This window comes from Bos indicus x Bos taurus, chromosome 16 (assembly GCF_003369695.1).
Source record: "Bos indicus x Bos taurus breed Angus x Brahman F1 hybrid chromosome 16, Bos_hybrid_MaternalHap_v2.0, whole genome shotgun sequence".
NCBI lineage: Eukaryota > Metazoa > Chordata > Mammalia > Artiodactyla > Bovidae > Bos > Bos indicus x Bos taurus.
The window spans coordinates 31215118-31239673 of NC_040091.1; the positions used below are offsets into that span (position 1 = coordinate 31215118).

Below are 24556 nucleotides of genomic sequence, written 5' to 3' on the forward strand. Positions count from 1 at the left end.
TTCCCTTGTGGCTCAGCTGGTAAAGAATCCGCCTGCAAAGCGGGACACCTGGATTCGATCCCTGGGTTGGGAAGATCCCCTGGAGAAGGGAACAGCTACCCACTCCAGTATTCTCGCCTGGAGAATTCCATGGACTGTATAGTTCATGGGGTCACAAAATGTTCATATTTAAAGAAATAAAGAAAGGCTGGCAAGGGAGATATAGAAGAACAAGCTACTGGGGCTTCAATATTTTCTAAAGCAGGGGATTTCCAGGTGCCTCAGTGATAAAGAATCCACCTGCCAATGCAGAAGATGTAGGTTCAATCCCTGAAAGGGGAAGGTCCCCTGGAGGAGGAAATGACAACCTACTCCAGTATTCTTGCCTGGAAAATCCCATGGACAGAGGAGCCTGGCGGGCTATAGTCCATGAGGTCGCAAAAGAGTCAGACACAGCTGAGCACACACACAGATGCATTTTCTGAAGCTGCATTTCTGAAACTATCTGGTGAAAGAATCTTTTTTTTTCTTTTTATTCCTAATTACATTCAAGCCCTACTTTTTTATTCTTAGATTCAACAGGCATAAAACTCCTGTCAACTTGCTACAGAAGTTGCTAAATTGTTCCTCTGAATTTCCACACTTACACAGACCAGTAAGTATGTGCTGTTGAGAGACCACACGAAGGGCAGCCCTGGTCAAAAGTATTATTCAGAACTGGAATTCTTACTTTATAGCTGTCAAATCTGAAATGCAACAAGGTCCACTCAGAACTCTACCCACAGCTGCAGAAAGTAAACACTTTAAAAGAAAGGTTTGTATCACGGAAAAAAAAAAAAGTGGACATCTGCAGCCCTCAACAAATTGAGGTTTTGTCGCTGTTCCGCTTATCTTCTCAAACTGATTGCAGGGCCAACTTACTTCTAGGGTTTTATCAGCAATGATCATCAGTTCATGATTATGGTGGGAAAACCTTGCAGTGAAGTATTTCCTGGGCCTACTCATTAGCACAGAGAACAGCATCAAGGCTCACAGGTGAGAAGGCACGCGATGGCTCCCTTCCTGCCACTTCCAGCTGAGCAGCTTTGGGCCGGAGACTTGACTCAGGACGCCTCTTTCTCTGCTCATCAAACAGAGGAAGTGGCAGGATCTACTTCACAAAGTTACTCTGAGGATTAAGGGAGATTTTGCCCATGAGGAGCTCAGTACAGTGAGTGATACATACTGAGCGCTCAGTAAACGTCAGCCAGGGATGGCCACACACTTGGCAAATGGCGCCACTCCTAGGTGAAAGAACATGACGCCAGCACTGTCCCTGAAGGCCGGTCCCCCTGTGCTCACGAGGAGCTGCGCAGAGTCCAGAGCCCTGCAGACTCAGGGAGGTGTGTCCATCACACACTCAAGACGAACAAGTTGAAAAGTGGTGAGCACAGCTGCGAGGAGCTGGCTCTGCCCCCAGTCTCGATGTGGAGAGATGCTCCCGTTCTTCCACATAAAGTTCCACATAAACACTAACCTGTTTCCAGTTTTGGCACCAGTGGCAGATCCAGATTTTACCCTCACTGAAAGCCACCTCTACCATCACCTCACACAGCTTCACTCCAGCAGAAACAAAAAGCTCATCTGATTGCGAGCTCAGTTTACTGTTTGACAGCATAAGCCCGGCTGGTTTTGACTTCTCACGGGGCTCTTTGGGGACCTAACGATGTGAGGCACCTCCCTGGTTCTCTCTTGACAGTGTGGACCTCGGGCACATCACTCAGCCCTCTGCTTCCGGTCCCCATCAGTGACAGCGTGGCTATCAGTATGCTGCCTCCCTTCCTGGAGATATGAGGCCCAACGATTCCTGACGAGCACAGCAGAGCAAACAGGGTAATGGGTGTGGGGGAACATATATATATATATTCATTCTTGAAACATATATTTAAAGTATATAAATATATATGTCTATTTAAAGAATTATTTTTTTTCACATGGTACTTCCCCTTCACTATATACTGTGAACCCTTTAAACCCACGCCATGTACTTTTTTAAAAAGAAATATTTAGTCTCTTCAGTTGATGATATTTTATGCTAAATTCCCTCTTCAATATAAGATGATTTATATATAGCTGATTCACTTTGCTGTGTACCTCAAATTAACACAACATGCTGAATGAACTATACTCCAGTAAAAATTAGTTTAAAAGATTTATTTTGCTAATTTATGTAATAAACCAATTATATTTCCTATATCTATATGTAAGTATTTCTTATATGAACGTTGATCACCCAGCTATGGCATGCAAGGTTACATCTCCATTATTAGTCCTGATCCCTTTTTATTATACATATATATATACACATACATATACATATAAAATTGCTTTACAATGTCATATTAGTTTCTGCCATACAACGAAGTGAATCCAGCTCTAAGTAAATATATATAGCCCCTCCCTCCTGAGCCTCCTCCCTGCCTCACCACATCCCACCCTCTAGGTTATCATAGAGCACTGAGCTGCACTCTCTGTGCTATATAGCAGCTTCCCACTAGCTAGCTATTTTACATGTGGCAGTAAAAACATGCCATGTACTTTTAATGCCTTAAACCATTAAGCTTCAAGTGCTATCAAAATTCATCACAAAGAAAGCAATAACAAGGATTTAGGCAGCCCTCTGAATTCTTTCCAGCTCTTTGAAAGCTCATATCAGAAGTCCCTGCCATTCTGAAACCAAGAGTTCTTGTTTATCACTAACATCAGCTGCAGGGTGAGCCCCAGCCGACATCATTGGCCCATTCATTTGGGTCCGTCTTGATGTTTCCATTCTACTCCTTGGTGTACAAGCAAAAGTCTCAGGAAGGCCATCTTTGCCAGGCATTCACCATTCTTCCAATCCTCCTCTGATCCACATGAAAGCTGGCCTCCACACACCTTCTGTACAGCACTCTGGCCTTCCAGGTCCATCACATCTTGACATCCTCTCCCTGACTCTGACAACACTGTTGGTTTCCTCCCAACAGCAAACACTGTTCTCCCTAAACAGTATTCATCAGGGCCCATAGCTTCTTATTTCTTCCTACGTCAAAGCCTTTTTCTGTTTGTGTGTGTGTGTGTGTGTGAGTTAGTCAATCTATAAAAATTTCTGGATGGATTCTGAACTGAAGGCATTTCAGTGTTTCAGGAGATCAGCTCCCATCTGGGCACTGAATGTTCTTGCCAGAAACAAGGTTGGGTAGTCACCCAATGCAAGCTTGGTCTCCCTCAGCAACGGGGACCTTGCTCTCTCCTGCAGCAGTGTGAATTGTGAGCTAGTTCTTGTTCATCCTGAGCTGAGAGAGGCCTCCCTTTTATCTTTAGGTTTTATTCGGCCTCTGCCCACATAATAGGGTGTTTTATACAATCATCCAAATCCCTTTTATGTGATGGCCCGTGAGATAGCCGAGGGCTCCCATCTCCAGAATAAGCCTGCCAGGACATGGCTTCCTCGTTCCTCACCATTTGGTCACCCTCCTCCGGACACGTTCTAAAAGCCTACCTAGGACCTGGGGTCTTCTGTGCTTGTGGCATTTCCTCATATTCTGTTCCATCTCTTTCTTCTTTCCTTGAATGGCATGGATATGACCTCCCAGTAAGCTTGTACAGTGGTCCCAGACAACACAGAAATTCACGTACAGAAAGAGCTAACATGATGGACTCTGTTGTCAGGCGGCCACTACATACATGTTTCCTGTTGTGTCCTGTACATTCAAGTTGGCCCAATTGTTCCTAGGACAATACACATGGCACCAAGGAACAATCGGGACCTCAAAACTAGTCTTCCAACAAGCCCCGTGTGCTGGCTTTATCGTGTCTTAATCCAAGATGTCAGTCTCTGTTCCTCCTCTAACCCACTCCCTTCCTAATCAGAGTCCCTTCATCAGATTTGTGCTTTGGATGTTACCATTCCTAAGGATAACAAGAAAAGCCGAACAATGTTCCTTCTTATTGACACTCCAGTGACATCCATGAAAGTGAAAGTCGCTCAGTCACTTCCAACTCTTTGCAACCCCATGGAATATACAGTCCATGGAATTCTCCAGGCCAGAATACAGGAGTGGGTAGCCGTTCACTTCTCCAGGGGATCTTCCCAACCCAGGGATCGAACCCAGGTGTCCCGCATTGCAGGTGGATTCTTTACCAGCTGAGCCACCAGGGAAGCCCACAGTGAATTATCATTTGTATAGCACATACTTTATAATTTACAATCATCTTACTCTTCAGAGCAACCCTGAGGAATAGGTATTACCCTCATTTTATAGATGAGGACACTGAGGCAGTCCAGGAACTCAAACCCAAGTAGTCTTCTGATTTCATAGTTGATGCTATTTAGTATACACTTTACTGACTCAGGAGCTCACGAATCTTAAGTACAGAAAGTTTTCTACAGGTAAGTGAAAGTGAAAGAAAGTGCTAGTCTCTCAGTCTTGTCCAACTCTTGGCAACCCCATGGACTGTCATCTGCCAGGCTCCTCTGTCCATGGAATTCTCCAGGCAAGAATACTGGAGTAAGTGGCCATTCCCTTTTCCAGGGGATCTTCCTGGGATTGAACCTGGGTCTCCTGCATTGCATGCAGATTCTTTACCAACTAAGCTGTCAGGGAAGAGGAGCTCACGAATCTTAGGTACAGAAAGCTTTCCATGGTTCAGTTCCAAATATCAGAGAATGAGTCACAGAGAAAAAAGCAGAGGAATCTGGTTTCCATTTCTGGCTTTGCTATAAACTACCTCACAGTTTAACTTTGGTCCTCAGTTTCCTCTTTCATAAAATAAGGGATCAAATTAGACAGTCTCTGAAGTGCTTTCCTGCCCAGCTGTCCTTTGTCTCCTGCCCTGTCTCTGCCGTGTTGCTAAAATTAGGCAGAAAACATTGTTGAAATACCTTTCTTTTTTATTTCTCAGCATTCTTTTTTTAAGTTTCTGGAATTAGCTGGATAGTTTGACAACTATGCAGCTAGTCTGTCAATAAGGAAGAAAACTGCCATCTATTTAATAGTTAAATTTTAAGTAGTTCATTTTCTATAATGAGAATACATTTCTGGAAACACCAGCCATGGGGCTGCACCCATAAAAGTCCGCATCAAGTGGAGACCATCTTTAGAGCCACGTATTCCCAACACAGGTTCTTAACGCAGGCAAAGTTTGGCAATGTCTGGGGACAGTTTAGGTTGTCACAACAACTCAATGGACATGAGTTTGTGCAAACTCTGGGAGATGGTGAAGGACAGGGAAGCCAGGCATGCTGCAATCCATAGGGTCACAAAGAGTCAGACACGACTGGATGACTGAACAACCACCACAAACGGGGAAGGTACCGCGGGAATCTGGCAAGTAGAGTCCAAGGACGCTGCTGAACATTCTATAAGCACAGGGCAGTCCTCATGACAAAGAATTATCTGGCCCAAGATGTCAAAGAGCTGAGGTTAAGAAACTGTGACTTAAAGAGCCAAGTCAAACAGCCCCAAACTCTTGCTGGTGTTCTAGCTAAACTGGTCCACTTGAGAGGCTAACCAGGTGAGCTCACCTGAAAGAGCTGAGGCTCTGGCACCTCTCTTACCTGGCGAAGAAGGACGCAGCCACCGAGGTGCCCGAGGAGGTCTCGCTGGCCACGCAGGAGCCCTGCGGGGCGGGGACGCCGCTGCAGGCCGAAGGCTTGTCCGCATTGTAGCGATTCAGCACCGCCTCTGTTAGGCCTTCCCGGCCCGGCTCTGTCATCAGCTGGGAGATCTGACAAGGAAAACGGATATTGAGCTCATTACCTGTGGCTCATGGCACTTCCTGACCACCACTGGCAGCCTCTCTGTTTTGGGGTCGAAGCCAGAGTGCAAGGGAGATGGGGATGGGGGTGGAGGGGGGGACTGGGAGGAACACACTCCCCACATCCACTCATGACACGTGACACTACACACTACATGTAGTGTCCAGGGCTTCTCCGAGGCCACTTCCCTGCATTTTAGCAGTATACCGCATTTTCATTAAATGTAATGGAATAAAATGATCCTCTGACATTGTAAGTTTCAATTACGTCTGTGTCTCCCTTCCATTTGGAGGTGAAAGCAGGGGCCATTAATCAACACTATTTGCAGCCCAAGACCAGACCAATAAAGACCAACTAGTGCTGGTTTCTTACCAGGAATGGCCCTCAGTGCTCTCAAACAGACAAGTGGGACAAAGATATCATTTTTATTAAGGCAGAAGTGAACCTGCTAATGAAGAACCTAAGAAATTAAACAAAACACTATTTGTTACTGTTGTTGCTGTAGGCAGTCAGCAAAGAGATGACTTGGAGGAGCTCATAAAAATAGATACAGTCCAGCATGAATTACTAATTTTTTTTTTTTTCTTGGGTGGTTTAGACCATTTCAACAGACTTAATTTTCCTACCGGTTCATTAAGATAAATGGTTTCCATTTTATTGGCAATAACTGACTTCATGATGCAAATTCTAGTGGATAGGGATGGGTCCATTTTGCCTAAATGCACATAATAGACCATGAAGAACCATACTTCTGGGCAAAGTTAGATACCTGTATAGAAATATACAGGTCGTCCCACTGGGACAACCCAGAGGGATGGTATGGGGAGGGAGGAGGGAGGGAGGAGGGTTCAGGATGGGGAACACATGAGAAATAAAGGAATAACAAAAAAAAAAAAAAGTAAATGACTGATAAAAAAAGTAAAAAAAAAAAAAAAGAAAAGAAATATACTTTTGGAAAGTGCTAATCCCATGACAAATGCAACAATTATGCTGGCAAGTCTAAGTGTGCCGTTTCGAAAGCCTGGTACTTTAAAACTTCGGTCTACTTACAAAAAGGAAAAACTGTTGGGTTTTTTTTTTTTTCTTTTTTTTAAGGAAACTTTTTAGTTTTGTTAAAAAAAAAAAATCTGGTCTCCAGGCAGTTCAAACCTCTTAAATGTTGAGTGGAAAATGTTTCTAATTGCCTAGAAAATACAAGAGCAATAAAGCAAAGATCAGGAACAGTTTCTACTTTGTAACTGAGCAGGCCAGAAGGCCAGTGAAAGAGTCCATTTGTTAACCTTTGAACATAAAACATTTGTACTTTTCATTATTAGAAGAATAGCCATTACTCTTGAGCCCCATAGACTTGAAACTTGCTCTGCTTCAATTCATGCCCTGACTTGGAAAGCCTTGGCATTATTCAGTTGTAACTCTGCCAACACACACTTTCTTATTCTCATTCATTAAACGTATGGTAAGGAAACTCAGCCTACATCAGCAAAAGCAGAGAGCAGGCAGGAAAGACAGCCAACGGCCTGGAGGACATCCCCTGCAGACACAGGGACTGCTGCCCTGGGGCTTCCTCTGCTGCCCATGGGGTGTGGGCTCCCCTCAGCCAATTGCCACTCTACCAGAGGAATGAGGCAGGCTGGAGCGGGGGCAGCTGAAACAATCAGGGACCTGGCCACCGCCGTGCACTCTGTTGTCAGCACAAAATGGGTGTTGATGAAGCACTGGTGGTACATGATGCCATCCTGGACAATGTCCCCCCATAAAACTGCAAAATTTGTAGCACCATTTTCTTTTCATCAAGCAGCTACAATCCAAGGGACACATACACTGCTTTTAATACACAAAGACAACTGAAAAAAAATCAGTAAACCAGTTGCGTGAGTTGTGTAATTTGTTACCACTTATAAAATGCATTCACTGGCTGTAGCTACCTTCTGATCTTCTGCTTGTGTTGTTTCCTTTTCATTAGTGTCACTATAATCTGAAGTTTGGAGGGAAGGGAATGGCATTCTTCTGCCTCTCTATGTATGAACAGTCCTTGCACATGCCCTGTGAACCCACATAGAAGACAGTAGGATGTGTGGCAAATAACATGACGGCCTAACTCAGAGGCACAGGCTTCCGGGCAGTTCCAGGTTCCTGAGTCTGGCCCACGAGGAATGCAAGGATCCTGTGGGCACACAGTTTTTCACCGTGTCACCCAGCAAATGAATTTCCATGCACTGGCCTCCTTAAAAGAGAGCTATTGGCTACCTTGTGCCAAGCAAGAAACTCTAACTCTTAAAGAACTGGAGATTAGTGGACATCAGATCAGATCAGATCAGTCGCTCAGTCGTGTCTGACTCTTTGCAACCCCATGAATCGCAGCACGCCAGGCCTCCCTGTCCATCACCAACTCCCGGAGTTCACCCAGGCTCACGTCCATCCAGTCAGTGATGCCATCCAGCCATCTCATCCTCTGTCGTCCCCTTCTCCTCTTGCCCCCAATCCCTCCCAGCATCAGAGTCTTTTCCAATGAGTCAACTCTTCACATGAGGTGGCCAAAGTACTGGAGTTTCAGCTCTAGCATCATTCCTTCCAAAGAAACCCCAGGGCTGATCTCCTTCAGGATGGACTGGTTGGATCTCCTTGCAGTCCAAGGGACTCTAGAGAGTCTTCTCCAACACGAGAGTTCAAAAGCATCAATTCTTTGGCGCTCAGCCTTCTTCACAGTCCAACTCTCAAATCCATACGTGACCACAGGAAAAACCATAGCCTTGACTAGATGAACTTTTGTTGGCAAAGTAATGTCTCTGCTTTTGAATATGCTATCTAGGTTGGTCATAACTTTCCTTCCAAGGAGTAAGCGTCTTTTAATTTCATGGCTGCAGTCACCATCTGCAGTGATTTTGGAGCCCAGAAAAATAAAGTCTGACACTGTTTCCACTGTTTCCCCATCTATTTCCCATGAAGTGATGGGACCAGATGCCATGATCTTCATTTTCTGAATGTTGAGCTTTAAGCCAACTTTTTCACTCTCCTCTTTCACTTTCATCAAGAGGCTTTTGAGTTCCTCTTCACTTTCTGCCATAAGGGTGGTGTCATCTGCATATCTGAGGTTATTGATATTTCTCCCAGCAGTCTTGATTCCAGCTTGTGCTTCTTCCAGCCCAGCATTTCTCATGATGTACTCTGCATATCAGTTAAATAAGCAGGGTGACAATATACAGTCTTGACGTACTCCTTTTCCTGTTTGGAATCAGTCTGTTGTTCCATGGCCAGTTCTAACTGTCGCTTCCTGACCTGAATACAGGTTTCTCAAGAGGCAGGTCAGGTGGTGTGGTATTCCCATCTCTTTCAGAATTTTCCACAGTTTATTGTGATCCACACAGTCAAAGGCTTTGGCATAGTCAATAAAGCAGAAATAGATGTTTTTCTGGAACTCTCTTGCTTTTTCCATGATCCAGCAGATGTTGGCAATTTGATCTCTGGTTCCTCTGCCTTTTCTAAAACCAGCTTTAATATCTGGAAGTTCACGGTTCACGTATTGCTGAAGCCTGGCTTGGAGAATTTTGAGCATTACTTTACTAGCGTGTGGGATGAGTGCAATTGTGTGGTAGTTTGAGCATTCTTTGGCATTGCCTTTCTTTGGGATTGGAATGAAAACTGACGTTTTCCAGTCCTGTGGACATGGGACACTCAATTCTTAGGCCTCTAAATACAATGACTCAATAATCGGTTGCTTTTATTTTATTTTTATTTATTTATTTGCCTGCATCGGGTCTTAGTTGTGGCACACGGGGTCTTCAATCTTCGTTGCGGCAATCAGGATCTTTTGTTGGTGGCGTGCAAACTCTTACATGCATCATGTAAACTCCAAGCTGCAGCATGCGCAGTCTAGTTCCCTGGCTGGGGATGAAATCTGGGCCCCCTGCATCGGGAGCACAGACTCATAGCCACTGCACCACCAGGGAAGTCCCCTCAGTTGCTTGTAGAAATTAGAGAATGTTTTAGAGCTAGAAGTGATATCAAGGTCATCCTGTTTTTCTTAATTAAGGAAACTGAGGAGCAGAGAAATGATTTCCCCAAACAAATGCTGGCTGAGACCAGGATTCTGACTCCAAGGCCAGCACTAGCCCTCCTCTTTTCCTTGACTCCCTCTTCTCCCTCCTCCCTTCTTTCTCCTAATCAAAAGAAAAATTTTACACATAGAGAAAAAAGTCAAATAATGGTCAAACATATGACAGGGATTATAAAAAACACAATTTAACATTTTATACTTTAGAAAATATATTTTAAAAGAAATCAAATCATATAGAGAATTGAATTGCCCATGTCCCTGGTTCATTGCCCCTCCTCCCGGTTCCCCCTTTCCAGACACGGTCAGTGTTGTGATTTTGGTGGTGGCCAATACTTTGGCCACCCCATGCAAAGAACTGACTCATTGGAAAAGACCCTGATGCTGGGAAAACTGAAGGCAGGAGGAGAAGATGAAGGCAGGACAACCATGGACGAGATAGTTGGATGGCATCACTGACTCTATGGACATGAGTTTGAGCAAGCTCTGGGAGTTGGTGCTGGATAGGGAAGCCTGGTGTGCTGCAGTCCATGGGGTCACAAAGAATCAGACACGACTGAGCAACTGAACTGAACTGAGTCCATGCTCTTCTTCACCATGTGCCTTCCTTCACACCCCCCAAGAGCCTGGCTGAGCTCGCCCTGTGGCTCCATTGGAGCATTCTCTACGTTTTGCTCTGCTTGTTGCAAAATGGGAAGGGGCACCCTCCCAAATGTCAACTACTCTATGATCTCCCCACCTAAAAGTTCATGGTTTGTACATGAACTGGGTGTTTGTAATTAATACCCAGTGTCTTCTTTAGGGATTACAAACTTTCAGAAATAATATACACACAGCTACAGCAATGCTAACTGACCTCCCACTCAATCTCTGCACTCCAGGATTCCAGCCTCCCTCAAGTTTCTCAAACAGGCTCCTCTTGCAACAGGGTCTTTGCATGTGCCTTCACTCTCCATCTGGAATTCTTCTACTTTTCCTTCAGATCTAAGCTCAAGCATCACTTCTCAGAGAAGCCTTCTTCCAATCTCCCTCCAGCCTCTGTGGAGCTTTTACAGAACCGCAGTCCTTCCTTCAGTATCTTTACCTTGATTTCTAGTATGCATTTAAGAGTAGGTCACTGGGGCTTCCCTGATAGCTCAGTGGTAAAGAATCCTCCTGCCAGTGCAGGAAACATAGGTTGGATCCCATAGGTTGGACCCCAGAGAAGGAAATGGCAACCCACTCCCGTATTCCTCAGAATACTGGACAGGGGAGCCTGGTGGTCTATAGTCCATGGGGCTGCAAAGAGTCAGACACAACTTAGCCACTAAACAACAAACAACATCGTCTCTCACTACACAAAAGCCCCGGGATAGTGGATCAAGGGTTCCCAGAGATCAACACAATGCTGGGGGGTCCCAAACATATTTTTGGAATAAATCTGAGCTATTATTATTTTCTACTTCTCATATTTATCTAATTAAGTATTTTTCCTTAAGTCCTTTAAATAAGAAGTCTTAGTTCTTTTTAAAATGTCACTGTATTTCTATTTCATTTGCCTATTGGGATATACTAGTATTTTCTTTCTCCATATCACCACGGAAGTGTAGCATCCTGGCTCCACTCTGTGCTAGTTTAGGGATGGAGAGCTGCCTCTTTTTCAGACCTGTAATTCATTTGTTCATTTCTTCACATGAACAACCACACACTGGGTACTTAGTCCCTGCCAGGTCCTGTGGCAGGTATACATGCCAACATTTCTTACAGTCTCCTGTATCTTCAATATTTACTTTTTCCTCCCTTGAACGCTGTGTACAACTCACTGGCTCGCCGGCCATCAGTTTCATATACAAAGATAATCCAAAATAGCTGGCCTAAAGCACAACTCCTATCTGGTATCTCTCCTTTAGTCAAATCTTTTTTATTCTGAAAAATAGCCCAGCTAGGTTAGCTGTCAACAGAGGCAATGATAGCTGGTTTGACTGAACAAATAAAATCATATTCTAGACTACTCTGAAAGAGAGGGCCCCTTGTCAGATAAGCAATGCTTTTTCATATACACACTGGAGCATAGGCTTTAAAATTTTGGGTTTTGATGGAGTTCTTCTTACCATGGTACTGTCATGCTTGCTATAAAAATTTCCCTTTTCTTCAATCCCTCAAACTACATATAAGTTGTAACTGAACTGTTCCTCTATAAAAGAAACAGGTAATTGGCTGAAATTTGGCTATAAAACAAGTATTCCCATCCAAATTCTTCCTACGGCTCTCTGAAATTGTGATAGCTTGTAACTCTACTGGTCATACATTAAGCAGAGAAGGCTAAAGCTCCATATCTATGATGGTTACAGCGTCACTAACAGAAAAAAAGGTGGCCCTAATACCTGTTGACCTCTTTGGTGATAATGAACCTCTTCTTCCTCTTACAAACCTCATTTGAAACTATCAAATTTAGGTTACGCAGACAAATTGGCTATTATTCCCGTTTCACAGATGAGAAAAGAGAGGTTCAGGGGAGTCAGTAATTTGTCAAGGGCTGTTCAGCCATTAAGTAGGGAAGTTCAGATGGAAATGCAGATTTCTGACTATATTCTTTATTCTTTTTTAAAATTATTGTAAGATCTCATCTCAGTGACTGAAGTTTACTGAATAACCTGGGAATTAGACTTGGCAGATTCCATGGAATAAACTTTACTTAGTCACTGACCTCCGGAGAAGGAAATGGCAACCCACTCCAGTATTCTTGCCTGGGAAATCCCATAGACAGAGGAGCTTGGTGGGCTACAGTCCAGGGGGTCGCGAGAGTTGGACATGACTTAGCGACTAAACTACCATAGTCACTGACCTCAAGAGATTTGAAAGAAAGCTAGACCAAAAAACTTGCAGTCAGCCAAAGAAAGACAATGTTTCCTCTCCCTCTCCAGAATAAGGGAGGAAGGGATGTAGGAATGTTGTCTGTAATTTGGCCACGGGGAGCTTCTGAAATGTGTTTCTAGCCAAATCTTTAGGTCAGAGAGGTCCTCAGGGAACCGGAAGGAAGGAAGGTGTCTGCGTTCACCTGCTGGCCTTCCTGGGCGAGCAGGTGCTGAACTTGGGTCACTCCCAACCTCCTTCTGAAGGGAAGAGGCCCCGGGTGGGCTCACCGGCTGCAGCCCCAGTCAGACAACACAAGTGACTGAGAGAGACCTCACTGTGAACTCCCTCCACCCCACCGCTTCCTGAGCCAGAGCTGGGTCTCAGGAGCCACGCGAGGCAGACCCTACAGCCCCTGAGGGATTCAGATTGCCTTCCTTGATCATCCTTGTGACAGAACTAACAACCCCCCCCACCCCACATTCCCGAGCCGACCCTCCTGGGAGGCAGACCACCGATCTAACAGCACTCACTCTTCCTTGGGTTCTGAATTTCATTTCAGGGCAGTGGCCTTTCCCCCCAGCCAGGGGCACCCTGCACTTCAAAAGCAAGTCTCTCTGAGAAGGGCCCGCTCTTTCACTGCCAGCCATAATGAAGGCTCTGTTCTGCACAGATCTGCCCGGAAGACTCTGCTCCTCTAAAGGGCGAGGAGAACCCCAACCCCTTCACCAGTTGTGCAGCAATCCCACCTTTGGTGGGGCCAGGTAGGTGGGCGGCATGTGGGGTGGAGCTGAGGGGTGGACTGTAGCGGTCAGTCCCACAGAGCCCTCACCCCAGGCCTGTGGAAGCTGGATTCCAAGAGGCTGATGGTCAGAAAGCCAGGGTGCTTCCTCAGGGGAGAGCAGCCAGTGAGGAGGAGCCAAGACTGGACCCCAATTTGTATGATTCTGAGACACTGTCATCCTGTTTTCCACACTTTGTCCAAATACCACCCTGGCTTTAACTGTCCCCTCACAGTGGCTCTACTGGCCCCCTCCCCACAGTCCACTGTGTGAGGAAATGCCCAGACAGCAAGAGTGGCCAGAAACAATCTGCAATCAAATGCCTTCTTTTCAGAGGACTACGGTTTACCTCCGCTTTTCAGACTGTCCTGAATTAATTTCTTCTCTCACGACACTGTGAAAGCTACCAGACTCTTCCCGGGAAAATTCAGATCCCCAAACCGTATTCTCTCCATGTTAACATGTCTAAAAAATGTAAAGTTCTAGGGGAAAGGATTCGTTATCTTGATTATGTGGGTATGTTAGAGCCTAGAAGCAGCAACTGAAAACTTGCCAGGGGGTTCTAGTCACTAACTTTAGGGGGACTAGATTTTTACCACAGGATTTTGTTTGGTTTAGTTCTGATTAAAACCTGCAGTTAGCTCCCCATCTCAGTTACACTGGATGGTTTCACTAACACAACAGTACCTGACTTTCAAAACACCATATCACATCCCTCGAGTGGTGGTCAATTAAACAGGAGATGGGCAGTAAAGGAAGCAGGCACCTGGAGGAGGAGGCCTGTGTATCTGCACACGTGCGTCCTTGTCCACATGTCCATGTCCACTGACACCTCAGGACGAGCAGCCATATACTGGTCAACAAAGAAGTCTCAAATCTTACATTCGGTTATGATCGTGACCACAGAAATCAAGACAAAAGATGTTTGGCTATTATCAACCAAGGCGGCTTTCACATTGCAAATCACAATCTATAAGCCATTGACCTTTAACTTCCCCACCGACAGGAAGGCATCTGAGAGCTTCCAGAGTGTGACAGGTTGGGGGTTCATCTTAAATGGCATTATTGACCCAGAAAGCCATCTCCCTTTGACTCTGCTGAGGCAGCAGAAAACACCACAGTATCCATTTCCTGTGTAGAGACGTTTATGGACAGCAAACGCATCCCACTCAGTCATTGTATTTAATGACATTATGACCCTAAATCCCAGAATATAACGTGTAAAGCATTTTCTCTTAGGCGATTAATATTGGGGTAGCTCCTTTATTGTTATTTATTACTTACACTGTTACTTAATATTTTTTATGATTTTGAAAACAGTTGTTTTAGGCACAAAGTCGTGTCTGACTCTTTCTCGACCCCATGGACTGCAGCCCACCAGGTTCCTCTGTCCATGGGATTTCCTAGGCAAAAATATTAGAGTGGGTTGCCATTTCCTTCTCCATGGGAATCTTTCTGATGCAGAGATCGAACTTGCATCTCCTGCATGGGAGGCGTATTTTTTACCACCGAGCCACCTGCAAAAACAGTGATGCTCAATAAATATTTTGATGTATGTACAAACCAATTCAGTTATCCTGAAAGAGACTGGACACAGCTAACGCCAGCCCTTGGCATTGCCTATGCTGTCAGCCGCTGCACTCTTAGGGATTGAGGCCAGCAGAATACACTTTCAAAAAGCCTATGTAAAATATAGATGAGATAAACAAATCTGCGAAGGTCAAGGTCAAAAAATGGACCTCCAAACCAAAAGGAAACAGTTACAGCTGATCACATAGACCCTGCATTTCAGTCATAGGGTAATAGGAAGCTGTGATAATAGGGTAATAGAGAACAGTGTCCTCCTCCAGTAATCACATTGCAGGGAGATAGACTGCATTAACTTAGTTTTTGCTCATATCAGAGAGTGGAGGGAGAGAGAATTTTTCTCCCCTTTCTGTATATGAGTCTTTGCTTTCACTGGAGGAATGTGTCAGTCCCCACTGAGTCACTTCTGCGGCTGGCTGTAACAGCCTCTGGCAGAGGCCCCCTCCCCCGAAATCCCTCCCCTCCAGAGCAGGCTCCCCTTGGGGAAGCCGCTGCACTTGGTGAGGCAAGGACAGTAGCACAGACGATTCTTGCCAACAGCCATGGATGTGTGTCTCTTACTTTGGAACCACTCCTTCTGGGGACCAAAATGCTTCCTTCTGTGAGTTATGTTCATTTGATCCTGGCAGGCAGAAAAACAAGAGGAATTACCAACCCACTAGGGAAGCCCTGGGATGTCTCCAAAGCCTGAATGATCTCTTCTTTGCAGTGTCTGTGCAGGTTAGCGTGGCCTGGGCTGGCTGCCCTCGGCCCTAAGCTGTTCCACTGCGCTCTTTCCTTGTCGTGCTTTCTGCCCCTGAGTGATTGGGCAAACTTGATCCCATTTCAACCCTAATCTCCCTCTGCCCGCTTGTTCTCCCCCTGGAAAGCAGACCTGCCCGGAGCTGAAGGGATGCACGCTGCAAAGGCACTCCGGTCCCGTGCGCAGTGGAGAGCATCCTTCCTGAGCAGGATTTGTAAAGAGGGCAGAGCTGGTGTCACAGCACAAGTTCTTGCTAAGAAGCACTGCAGACACTGCAGCAAGTGAACTACTGTTGGCTCTTTTTGCCTGAAGAAAATCTACTGAAAACTATGGTAGTAAAATGGGTTTCCCACTAATCTCGTCTAAAGATGTTTTAACAACAACAAAAGGACATTGTATGATGCCAATTGTATCAGACACCTGGAGTAGTTAAGTTTATAAAGACAGAAGGTAGGACAGTGGTTGCCAGAGGCCTGGGGAGGAGGACAGGGGGAGCTGGAGGAGGAAAGAGTTTCAGTCTGGGAAGATGGGCAAGGTCTAGAGATGGATGGTAGCAATGACCGCACAACACATGAACACACTCAATGCCACAGAACTAACGGTAAGTTACAAATTGTTAAAATGGCAAATTTTATCGTGTATATTTTACCACAATTTAAAAAAAAACTTAGACCACCAGGAGACTGCTGACTAAAGGGACAGCCCGAGAATCCACTCACTGAAAGGACTAAGAAAAAAAGCCCGTGGACAGAAACCAAAGCTGGAAGGACAGTGCTCCCCTAAATTCACAACACGGCCCCACAACCACGGTAACATCTCCAGGGTTCAACTCGATCATTTGGTTGTACCTGAAAGTTCAGCGCTCTTAAAGCAATGCCTGGCACGTAGTAGGTGCTCTAAATATTTCCCGAATGTTCTAGAATCACTTAGAGAAGTAGTTTAAGAGGAGACTGTCCTGTAGTATTAGAGACTGTGCTGGAACACAGGTCTCTCCTGGAACACAGCAGAGGGGCTGAGATTTTCTCCGTGTGAGACTCACCTAAGGGACAAAAGATTCTCTATCCAGAAACACCAAAGGGGGAAGTTTAGGTTATGTCTATTTTACCATAATAATAAAAACGAACAAAACAAAAACACCACAGCATCAAAGAGTTAATCCCCTTCAGTTTGCCTGCTTTGTCATTTTAGAGGACTCTGAGGGTCTAGGCCAAATCAGAGAAGGAGGCCAAGTCCCCCAGGGACTCTGAGGGCGAGTTTGCAGGGTGGTCTCGGTGACAGGACCCCACCAGCCTATGCCCGCAGCCTGCAGGAGATGGGGTCAGCCAGAGCCCTCAGCCACAGAGACAATGGGAGGGGGAAACCAGGAGAGCCAGAGGGGCTGAAGAAAGCCCCCAGCAGAACCGGAGCCCTGGGTTATGACCAAGGGTTGTATTTGACAACAACCCTTGCGGTTGCATTTGAATTCTGCACACTCACCAAGTCAAATGCTATCGTTCCTCACCTACACTCAAGTGACCTCACTCCCGTCAAGTCGCGCCTGAACCGTGGGTTAACATTCTTTCCATGATGGAATATTCTAGAACTGGGTTGGCTCAGATCCTCTCCTGTGCCACTGTGGACTTTTAGGCATTAACGCTTCGGTTAATTTTCCTCCAGCCCTCGGCATGCTGTCCACAGAACAGAGGCAGTCCACATAACTTGAGCCTGCTCCCGGACCTGGCCCAGTCCTCACGGCTCCCAGGCTCACAGATCACCTCTCAGACCCTTGGGTGGCCTTAAGTCTGATAAACTCCCCAAGCTGTCCAGTCACCCCCTCCCCCATCAGCACCAAGAGGCCACAATGGGATTCCTACGTTCCAGGGCTGGATGTTTGATTACCCTTATTATCTTAGCTTGCTTTGGCTATAAATTTTATTAGTGGCCATAAAATTATCCATCCACAGCGTTTGACTCAGTGACCTCTTGCAAAAGAGAATTGCACACACCGGTGCTACCGGGGCCTGGGAGAAGCCACCTTTTCCTCACCCTTAATTTACAGCCTCGCCTTCATCCAGGGTTCTGCCCTGTGTGATGAGACTCAGTAAACAGAGGAGGCTGCTTGTGTTTCATGATACCCGTTATCGGGGCTTAAATCTGGCCCCTCAGCACAGGGTGACTGTCTTCTTTTATTCTTTGTGCTGCTAGAAGGCAAAGGGGCAGGGCCACCCAAAAACTTTAGAAAAGACTGAGGTACACGGTGCAGCAAAGGGCCAGGTGCATGTCTGTTTTGAATTCTTGTCTTAGATTTCTTAGTTCTGAGATGTGCAGCTCAAGGCAGAGCTCAAATATTCCTTTAAAGAATATCCGATAACAAATGATAAAGTCCTACCATTAACCTGATAGTATTTCTACATATGCTTGTTGTTGTTTAGTTGCTAAGTCATGTCTGACTCTTGAGACCGCCTAGATGGCTAGCTCGGAGAAGGCAATGGCACCCCACTCCAGTACTCTTGCCTGGAAAATCCCATGGATGGAGAAGCCATGGTAGGCTGCAGTCCATGGGGTCGCTAAGAGTCGGGCATGACTGAGCGACTTCACTTTGACTTTTCACTTTCATGCATTGGAGAAGGAAATGGCAACCCACTCCAGTGTTCTTGCCTGGAGAATCCCAGGGACAGAGGAGCCTAGTGGGCTGCTGTCTGTGGGGTTGCACAGAGTTGGACACGACTAAAGCAACTTAGCAGCAGCAGACGGCTAGCTCCCCAGGCTCCTCTGTCCATAGGATTTCCCAGGAAAGAATACTAGGATGGGTGGGGTGCCATTTTCTTCTCCAGGGGAATCTTTCCAGCCCAGGAATCCAACCTATGTCTCCTGCATTGGCAGGTGGATTCTTTACCACTGAGCCACCAGGGAAGCCTATTTCTACATACGGATACATGTAAATACATTGACTGAAAATACTTTTAATACTTACTCCTCAAGTATGCTTTGTGGGGTGGTTTGATAACACATTCAAAGACAAATAATGATACTTGGAGTCGAGCTGACATGATGAGGTTAGTTTCAGCCTGAGAGAACGCTGAGAAATGACATCAGACATCCTAATGGAGCATCATCATATTCCTTACTGTTTTTGAGTCAGGTTCTATTCTAAGAGCTTTGTATATGTGTTGCCATATTTAATCCTGACCACAACCTTATGAAGGAGGCACAACTGTCATCAAATAATAGTTTAAACTCTGTCTGCCACATGGAAGGAGTCCGGAGGAGGTAATGTCGCCAGCTTCCCTTTCTATCCTTGAGTTTTCTATCTTGCACTGATCACATCCAGAGAATTCACAGCTCTTCAGCTATGGCTGCCCCATTCAGAAAATGTGTTAACAGCCAATGAGTTGATGAAGAGCAGAGGAAAGGATCATTTGAATAATTTCTCAATATGCATGCAGACTTGCTCTATCCAATGTTTGGTGATTTTTATGATTAAAGGAAAGTAAAATCAAATGGTCTGAATCTTGATGTAATTGAGTTCACTTTCAATTTGCAACTAAGCAAATTCAGACTGAGTAGAGCAGTCAAAGGAAAAAGCAAAATCCTCATCAAGGGTTAGGCCAGAGGTGACTCTTAGCTCGGCTCCCAAGACCTGGAAGGACTACTGATTTTTCCATGTACTGAATCATGTGGGCTACTCTTTTACTGGAGGAAGGTTACCATTGCTCAGGGAAGCCCCAGTGGCTCAGTGATAAAGAATCCACCTGCTGATGCAGGAGATGTGGATTCAATCCCTGGGTCAGGAAGATCCCCTTGAGGAGGAAATGGCAACCCACTCCAGTATTCTTGCCTGGAGAACCCCAAGGACAGAGGAGCCTGGCGGGCTACAGTCCATGGGGTCACAAGAGTCAGATATGACTTAGCGACTAAATCACCACCACCACCTACCATTGCTCTCCACCCTAAACAGTTCCAAGAGCCAGCACCCCAGGAAGCACACCCTGAGCACGCTTCCCCACCCTGAATGATCGGGGCCACCCCTCCGTATCGTCCCAACACCTGCCCTTACACCAGAGCATTTGTTTTATTTCATTTTGTAACTGCCTGTCACGGGTCTCTCTTCCCAACTAGATGGTGAGCCCAGTAAGGATACCTACTGGGTCTACCAGAACGGCACAGTGTCTGGATATGGAATATATCTAATAAATACACCAATTAATACATTAATGAACAAACACAAATAAAAATGAACTTATTATAGTTGGGATAGGATTGCTGGAGTTTTGTTTGCTTTTGAGCACAGGTGCGAGCTCAGTCCCTAAGTCATATCTGACTCTTTGCAACCCCATGGACTTTTGTCCACCATGCTCCTCTGTCCATGATTCTCCAGGCAAGAATACTGGAGTGGGTCATCATGCCCTCCTCCAGGGGATCTTCCCAACCCAGGGGTCAAACCCATGTCTCCATCATCTCCTTTATTGGCAGTTGGATTATTTACCACTGAAACACCTGGGAAGTCCTTGTTTTTGAGGGATAAAGGTTATTTTCACCTGATTTTTAAAACTGTGAATGGGCTACATAAAGCTCTATTCAATAAAAATAAGATATTTCAGCATATACTTCATTCAATACAGTGGTGACACAGATGACTAGAGTGGGGAAGAAAAAGACAAACAAGACAAAGAGGCCAAGAGCCAGAGAAAAAGAAAAAAGAGATAAACAGGAGAAAGGGGAAGAAAGAGAAAAACAAAAGGACATTGCAGAAAAAGATTTTTAAAAAGGAGAGGAGATCAGTTCCTCTCAGCCAGCTTGAGTTGAGCATGTGATGGCCACAGGTAGGGAGCTGGAATTCTCTGGACCATTGGGCAATCGATCCTAGGAACGCAGTTTCCAAGAGAGACAAAATCAGGCTCGCAGGTTAAAGTCCCTCTGCCTGTCCTTGGCTCTTCCTGGTACCAGGCAAGAGTTTTAGCTACACCCAGAACCCTGAGGTACGTGAAGATAAAGGGTATGAAGGAAGAAGTTTAAAGGCTCATAGGAACTGCCCTGGTAATGCAGGGTTAAGACTGGCTAAGACTCTGTGCTCCCAATACAGAGGGCCTGGGTTCCATCCCTATTCAGGGAACTAGATTTCACATGCTGCAACTAAGACCTGGCACAGCCAAATAAATATGTTTTAAAAGACCCATGTCACAAAATTGAGCCACTCTCTCACCCTTTTCTAATTAAAAAACCAATACAATATTGTAAAGTAATTAGCCTCCAATTAAAATAAATAATAAAAAATAAATAAATAAATAAAAATAAATAAAATTAAAAAAAAAACATAGTTCTAACTTCTGGGGCAAAAGCGGGGGCTTGGAATTGCTCACGTAACTTTTACAGATGGCATTGTTTATTAGTTATGGTTCCAAGAGAAAACACAATAAGATTAAGAAACTGAACATTAGATTACAGAACTAATGTAGTATTTAATTCTAATACAGACCATGGCCTTTCCATCCAAGCCTGACCTGCTGTGTTTATACAACACTGAGCAGCTTTAGGAAGCAGTCCCTTCCCAGAACATGCCACTGTTCTTCACCTAAGTCTTGGCTAATGCTTGGAAAACTTTAAAGAAAACCAGCAGCGCGTTATGGCCTGGAATTTACAATGTGCATTCCTTGTAGGCACCTCACTTCCTCATATTTTCCTTGAGCTCTCATGAGAAAAAGTCAAGAGGGACCTGAGACAATACTTTTCTGTAAACGACCTACCAAGGTCTACAGAATGCCCACTTCACTAAATGCCAAAGCAAGCTTGCATTCTGGGCAAAACCAAGGGGACAATTTTGGGAACTTGACAAAGGCACGTACACACACACAACACATACATACACATACATATGTGTACACTCATGTGTGCATGCACTCACTCACACACACACACACACACACATCCCTCAGGATGCTGGGATGGTAAACTGAGAGTCCACATAAAAGAATGGGTGAGGTTTGCAGCTGCAGGAGCCTTGGACCCAGAGACGTAAGAGCACAGGTTCTATAGGGCTCCCAGTACCCAGAAAGGGGCCTGTCCTTGTCTGGAGTCCTTGGAGGAAGCTGACAGCATGGGGATTGGCTCTAGACTGGAGGATTCATCCTGCTCTTCCTTGGCCAGCTCAAACTACAGCGACCAAGAAGAGATGCCCAGACTGGAGACAGGCTGGGCCAAATGGAATTGCCAGTGAAATCCCAGTGCCAAGAAAAGGGTGTCCTATGCAGACCCTTGAAGGATTGTACCGAATGAGAGGATCCAATTCTGTGTCTGACTTAGTTGATGACAACGTGAGGGACTCGGGGCAAGTCATTTCCCCTCTCTTAGCCCAAATTTCCCCAGGGAGGGGAACCGGTGAGTTTGTATCTGGGATAAAATGAGATAATGCAGTTCTGGGGCCCCTAAAGTCATTATCACTTATAAAGCAGGGAGGTTTAGACATACTCCTGGTTCATCTTAAAGTATGTCCCTAATTTAACATTTGTGTGGCCTTTATGCAAAAACATAGATATATATCAATTCAACAACAACAACAAAATAGAAAGGGTTCCCCAGAGCAATACCAAACCATTGATGGTGAAAAGGGGGCTGATTCTATCCAAGTGATCACAGACTTTCAAGGTTCCTGCTTTGAACTGACCTCACATCTTCTGTTTGCCAGCCACAGAATTGCCAAATCCTACACCAGCCAAAAAGCAATTTTCACAAAAATGTTTCAGTGGAGCTGAAAAGTCCTTAGATAGAGTCTTGGCCAACTTTCATGTGCAAACATGGAGGGATTGTGGTCCATATTGGTGACCTGAGTTGTCCAAAATCACACATCTGGTTTGTGGCACAGCCAGTCAATTGCAGCACTTATTTAAAAGAGGATCAGATAACTAACACTAGGACAGCAGAACTCTAAAATGATTGAGAATTCCTGGAAATACATACAGGCAGAGAGAGTCAAGGTCTGAGTTCAGCAACAAGCCAGGGGCTTGGTTCTAGCTGAAGAGCTGGCTGCAGGACCTTCACGAAGTCAATTAACCTCTCTGCCACTTAGCTTCCAAAATCAGGGATCTGCCATAAGGAATATCAAATAAAAACACTTTCAAACATCCTTTTCCTCAAATAACAGCAGCTTAAGACTCTAAACTGATGTTTCGGAGTCTCTCATTGAAAAGCTGCACAAGAGTAGGCAAATATTTGTGGTCTGACCTAAAAATAATCCTGTGAAGAGGTCTGGAACTGTCCCTTGGTCTAGTCCCTTCTGAGTTCAGGATCAGTCACTCTATATAGCTGGTAACTTCCGCTTCTGTGTGTTCCTACACACCCAGAATTCTGGAAACAGCTCAGCGGGGTTGCTTCCTGGGAAACTCTTGATCATTAATCCCAATCAGGACAGATCCTAATCTTGTCACCAGGCCCATGACAAACTGCATTTCATGGATTTCTGAATTGGTTCACCCAGGGGATCTGGATGCTTAATAAAATACATTTATTTACACAGGCATGTTTCCATTGTGTATTTCACTAGTAAAAATAATACTGAGAATGCTTTAGAAGTTTAATAACATTTTGTTGTTCAGTTGCTAAGTCGTGTCCGACTCTTTTGCAACCCCATGGACTGTAGACTGCCAGATTCCTCTGTCCATGAAATTCTTCAGGCAAGAACACTGGAGTGGGTTGCCATTTCCTTCTCTAGGTGATCTTCCTAGATCAGGGATCGAACCCGAGCCTCCTGCATTGGCAGGCAGATTCTTTACCACTGAGCCGAGGGAAGCCCTTAATAATATTTGGTTATCCCTTATATCCTTAACCCTGAATTCTCAAATTCAAGGATATTTAAAAATCTTGGACCCCATGAGTTGTAAAATGAAATTCAGAAATTAACTTTGCTGTTGTTAAATTTCTTCAAGTCCATATTATTTTCTCAGTACCTCTTCAAGCATCTTTAAACAGAAGACTCTTTTAACATGATTAACAAAGAGTCAAAGAGTTTCTGAGTGAGTTGAAGCCAAACTTGTAAAATCTTGTATGTCTTTACTCAACAAAAACCTATTTTTAATCTGTTTGGGCTGCAACACTCCATCAAGTGTCCTAATTTCTTCATCTCATGGATCTGCTCAAATTTCTTCTCCGTTCATTTAAGATGTTGGTTTTCCCGTCTATTTTATGCTACGGCTTTTCCCAAAGCTCAGCTGTACTTTCCACTTGTCAGAACTTTATAATATGGGTCAGGCCTAGCAAAGTCAATACCAACTAACTGATTGTGAGCCTATCTAACTAGATTCCCCCAGCGAGCAACCTAGAGCCAGCAAGATTGGCAGACCCCGACACCTCAGGGATTGCAGCCAACCCTGTGCTTTATTCTCTCACAGAGTGGGACCCGTGAGTTCATCTCTTCCACATCTGCCCTTTTGTTACAAACCTTGAGTCCCTGGAGTCTGCTGTTTAAAATAGAGCAGATCTTTGGGGATTCTTGTCTTTCATTCACACTTGAAAAGCTATTCATCCAATCTTGAGTTAAAAGACTCTAAACTGTATTAACAAATCAGTCTGGTTGCAATTCTCCCAAAATTGAATTATTCTCCTAACAACCTCTTGAGAGAAAGCAACAAAGCATCAACATCTCAGCTGAGTCTGTTGATCATCTTTCCTCAACTCCCCAAACATGGATTCTACCCTTAACACAGAGTAACACTGAAGTCTACAGGGCTTCCATATATGGAGCAACCATGCACACAGATCTAGATTCTAGGATCCAGAGTATGGAATCAGCAAAGCCATCGCAGAAAGAAGCTGATGGCCCCAAATTACGATTT

At 45.0% G+C, this 24556-nt stretch overlaps 1 protein-coding gene across 1 annotated transcript in view; it reads right to left on the minus strand.

The window, feature by feature from the left end:
* The window catches only part of KIF26B (kinesin family member 26B), a 528852-nt gene that overhangs the window by 264576 nt on the left and 239720 nt on the right, over positions 1 to 24556 (minus strand). Inside the window, exon 4 of the mRNA XM_027564671.1 lies at positions 5558 to 5727. Within this exon, the coding sequence (XP_027420472.1) occupies positions 5558 to 5727 (170 nt within the window). The remainder of the gene's footprint in view (positions 1 to 5557; positions 5728 to 24556) is intronic.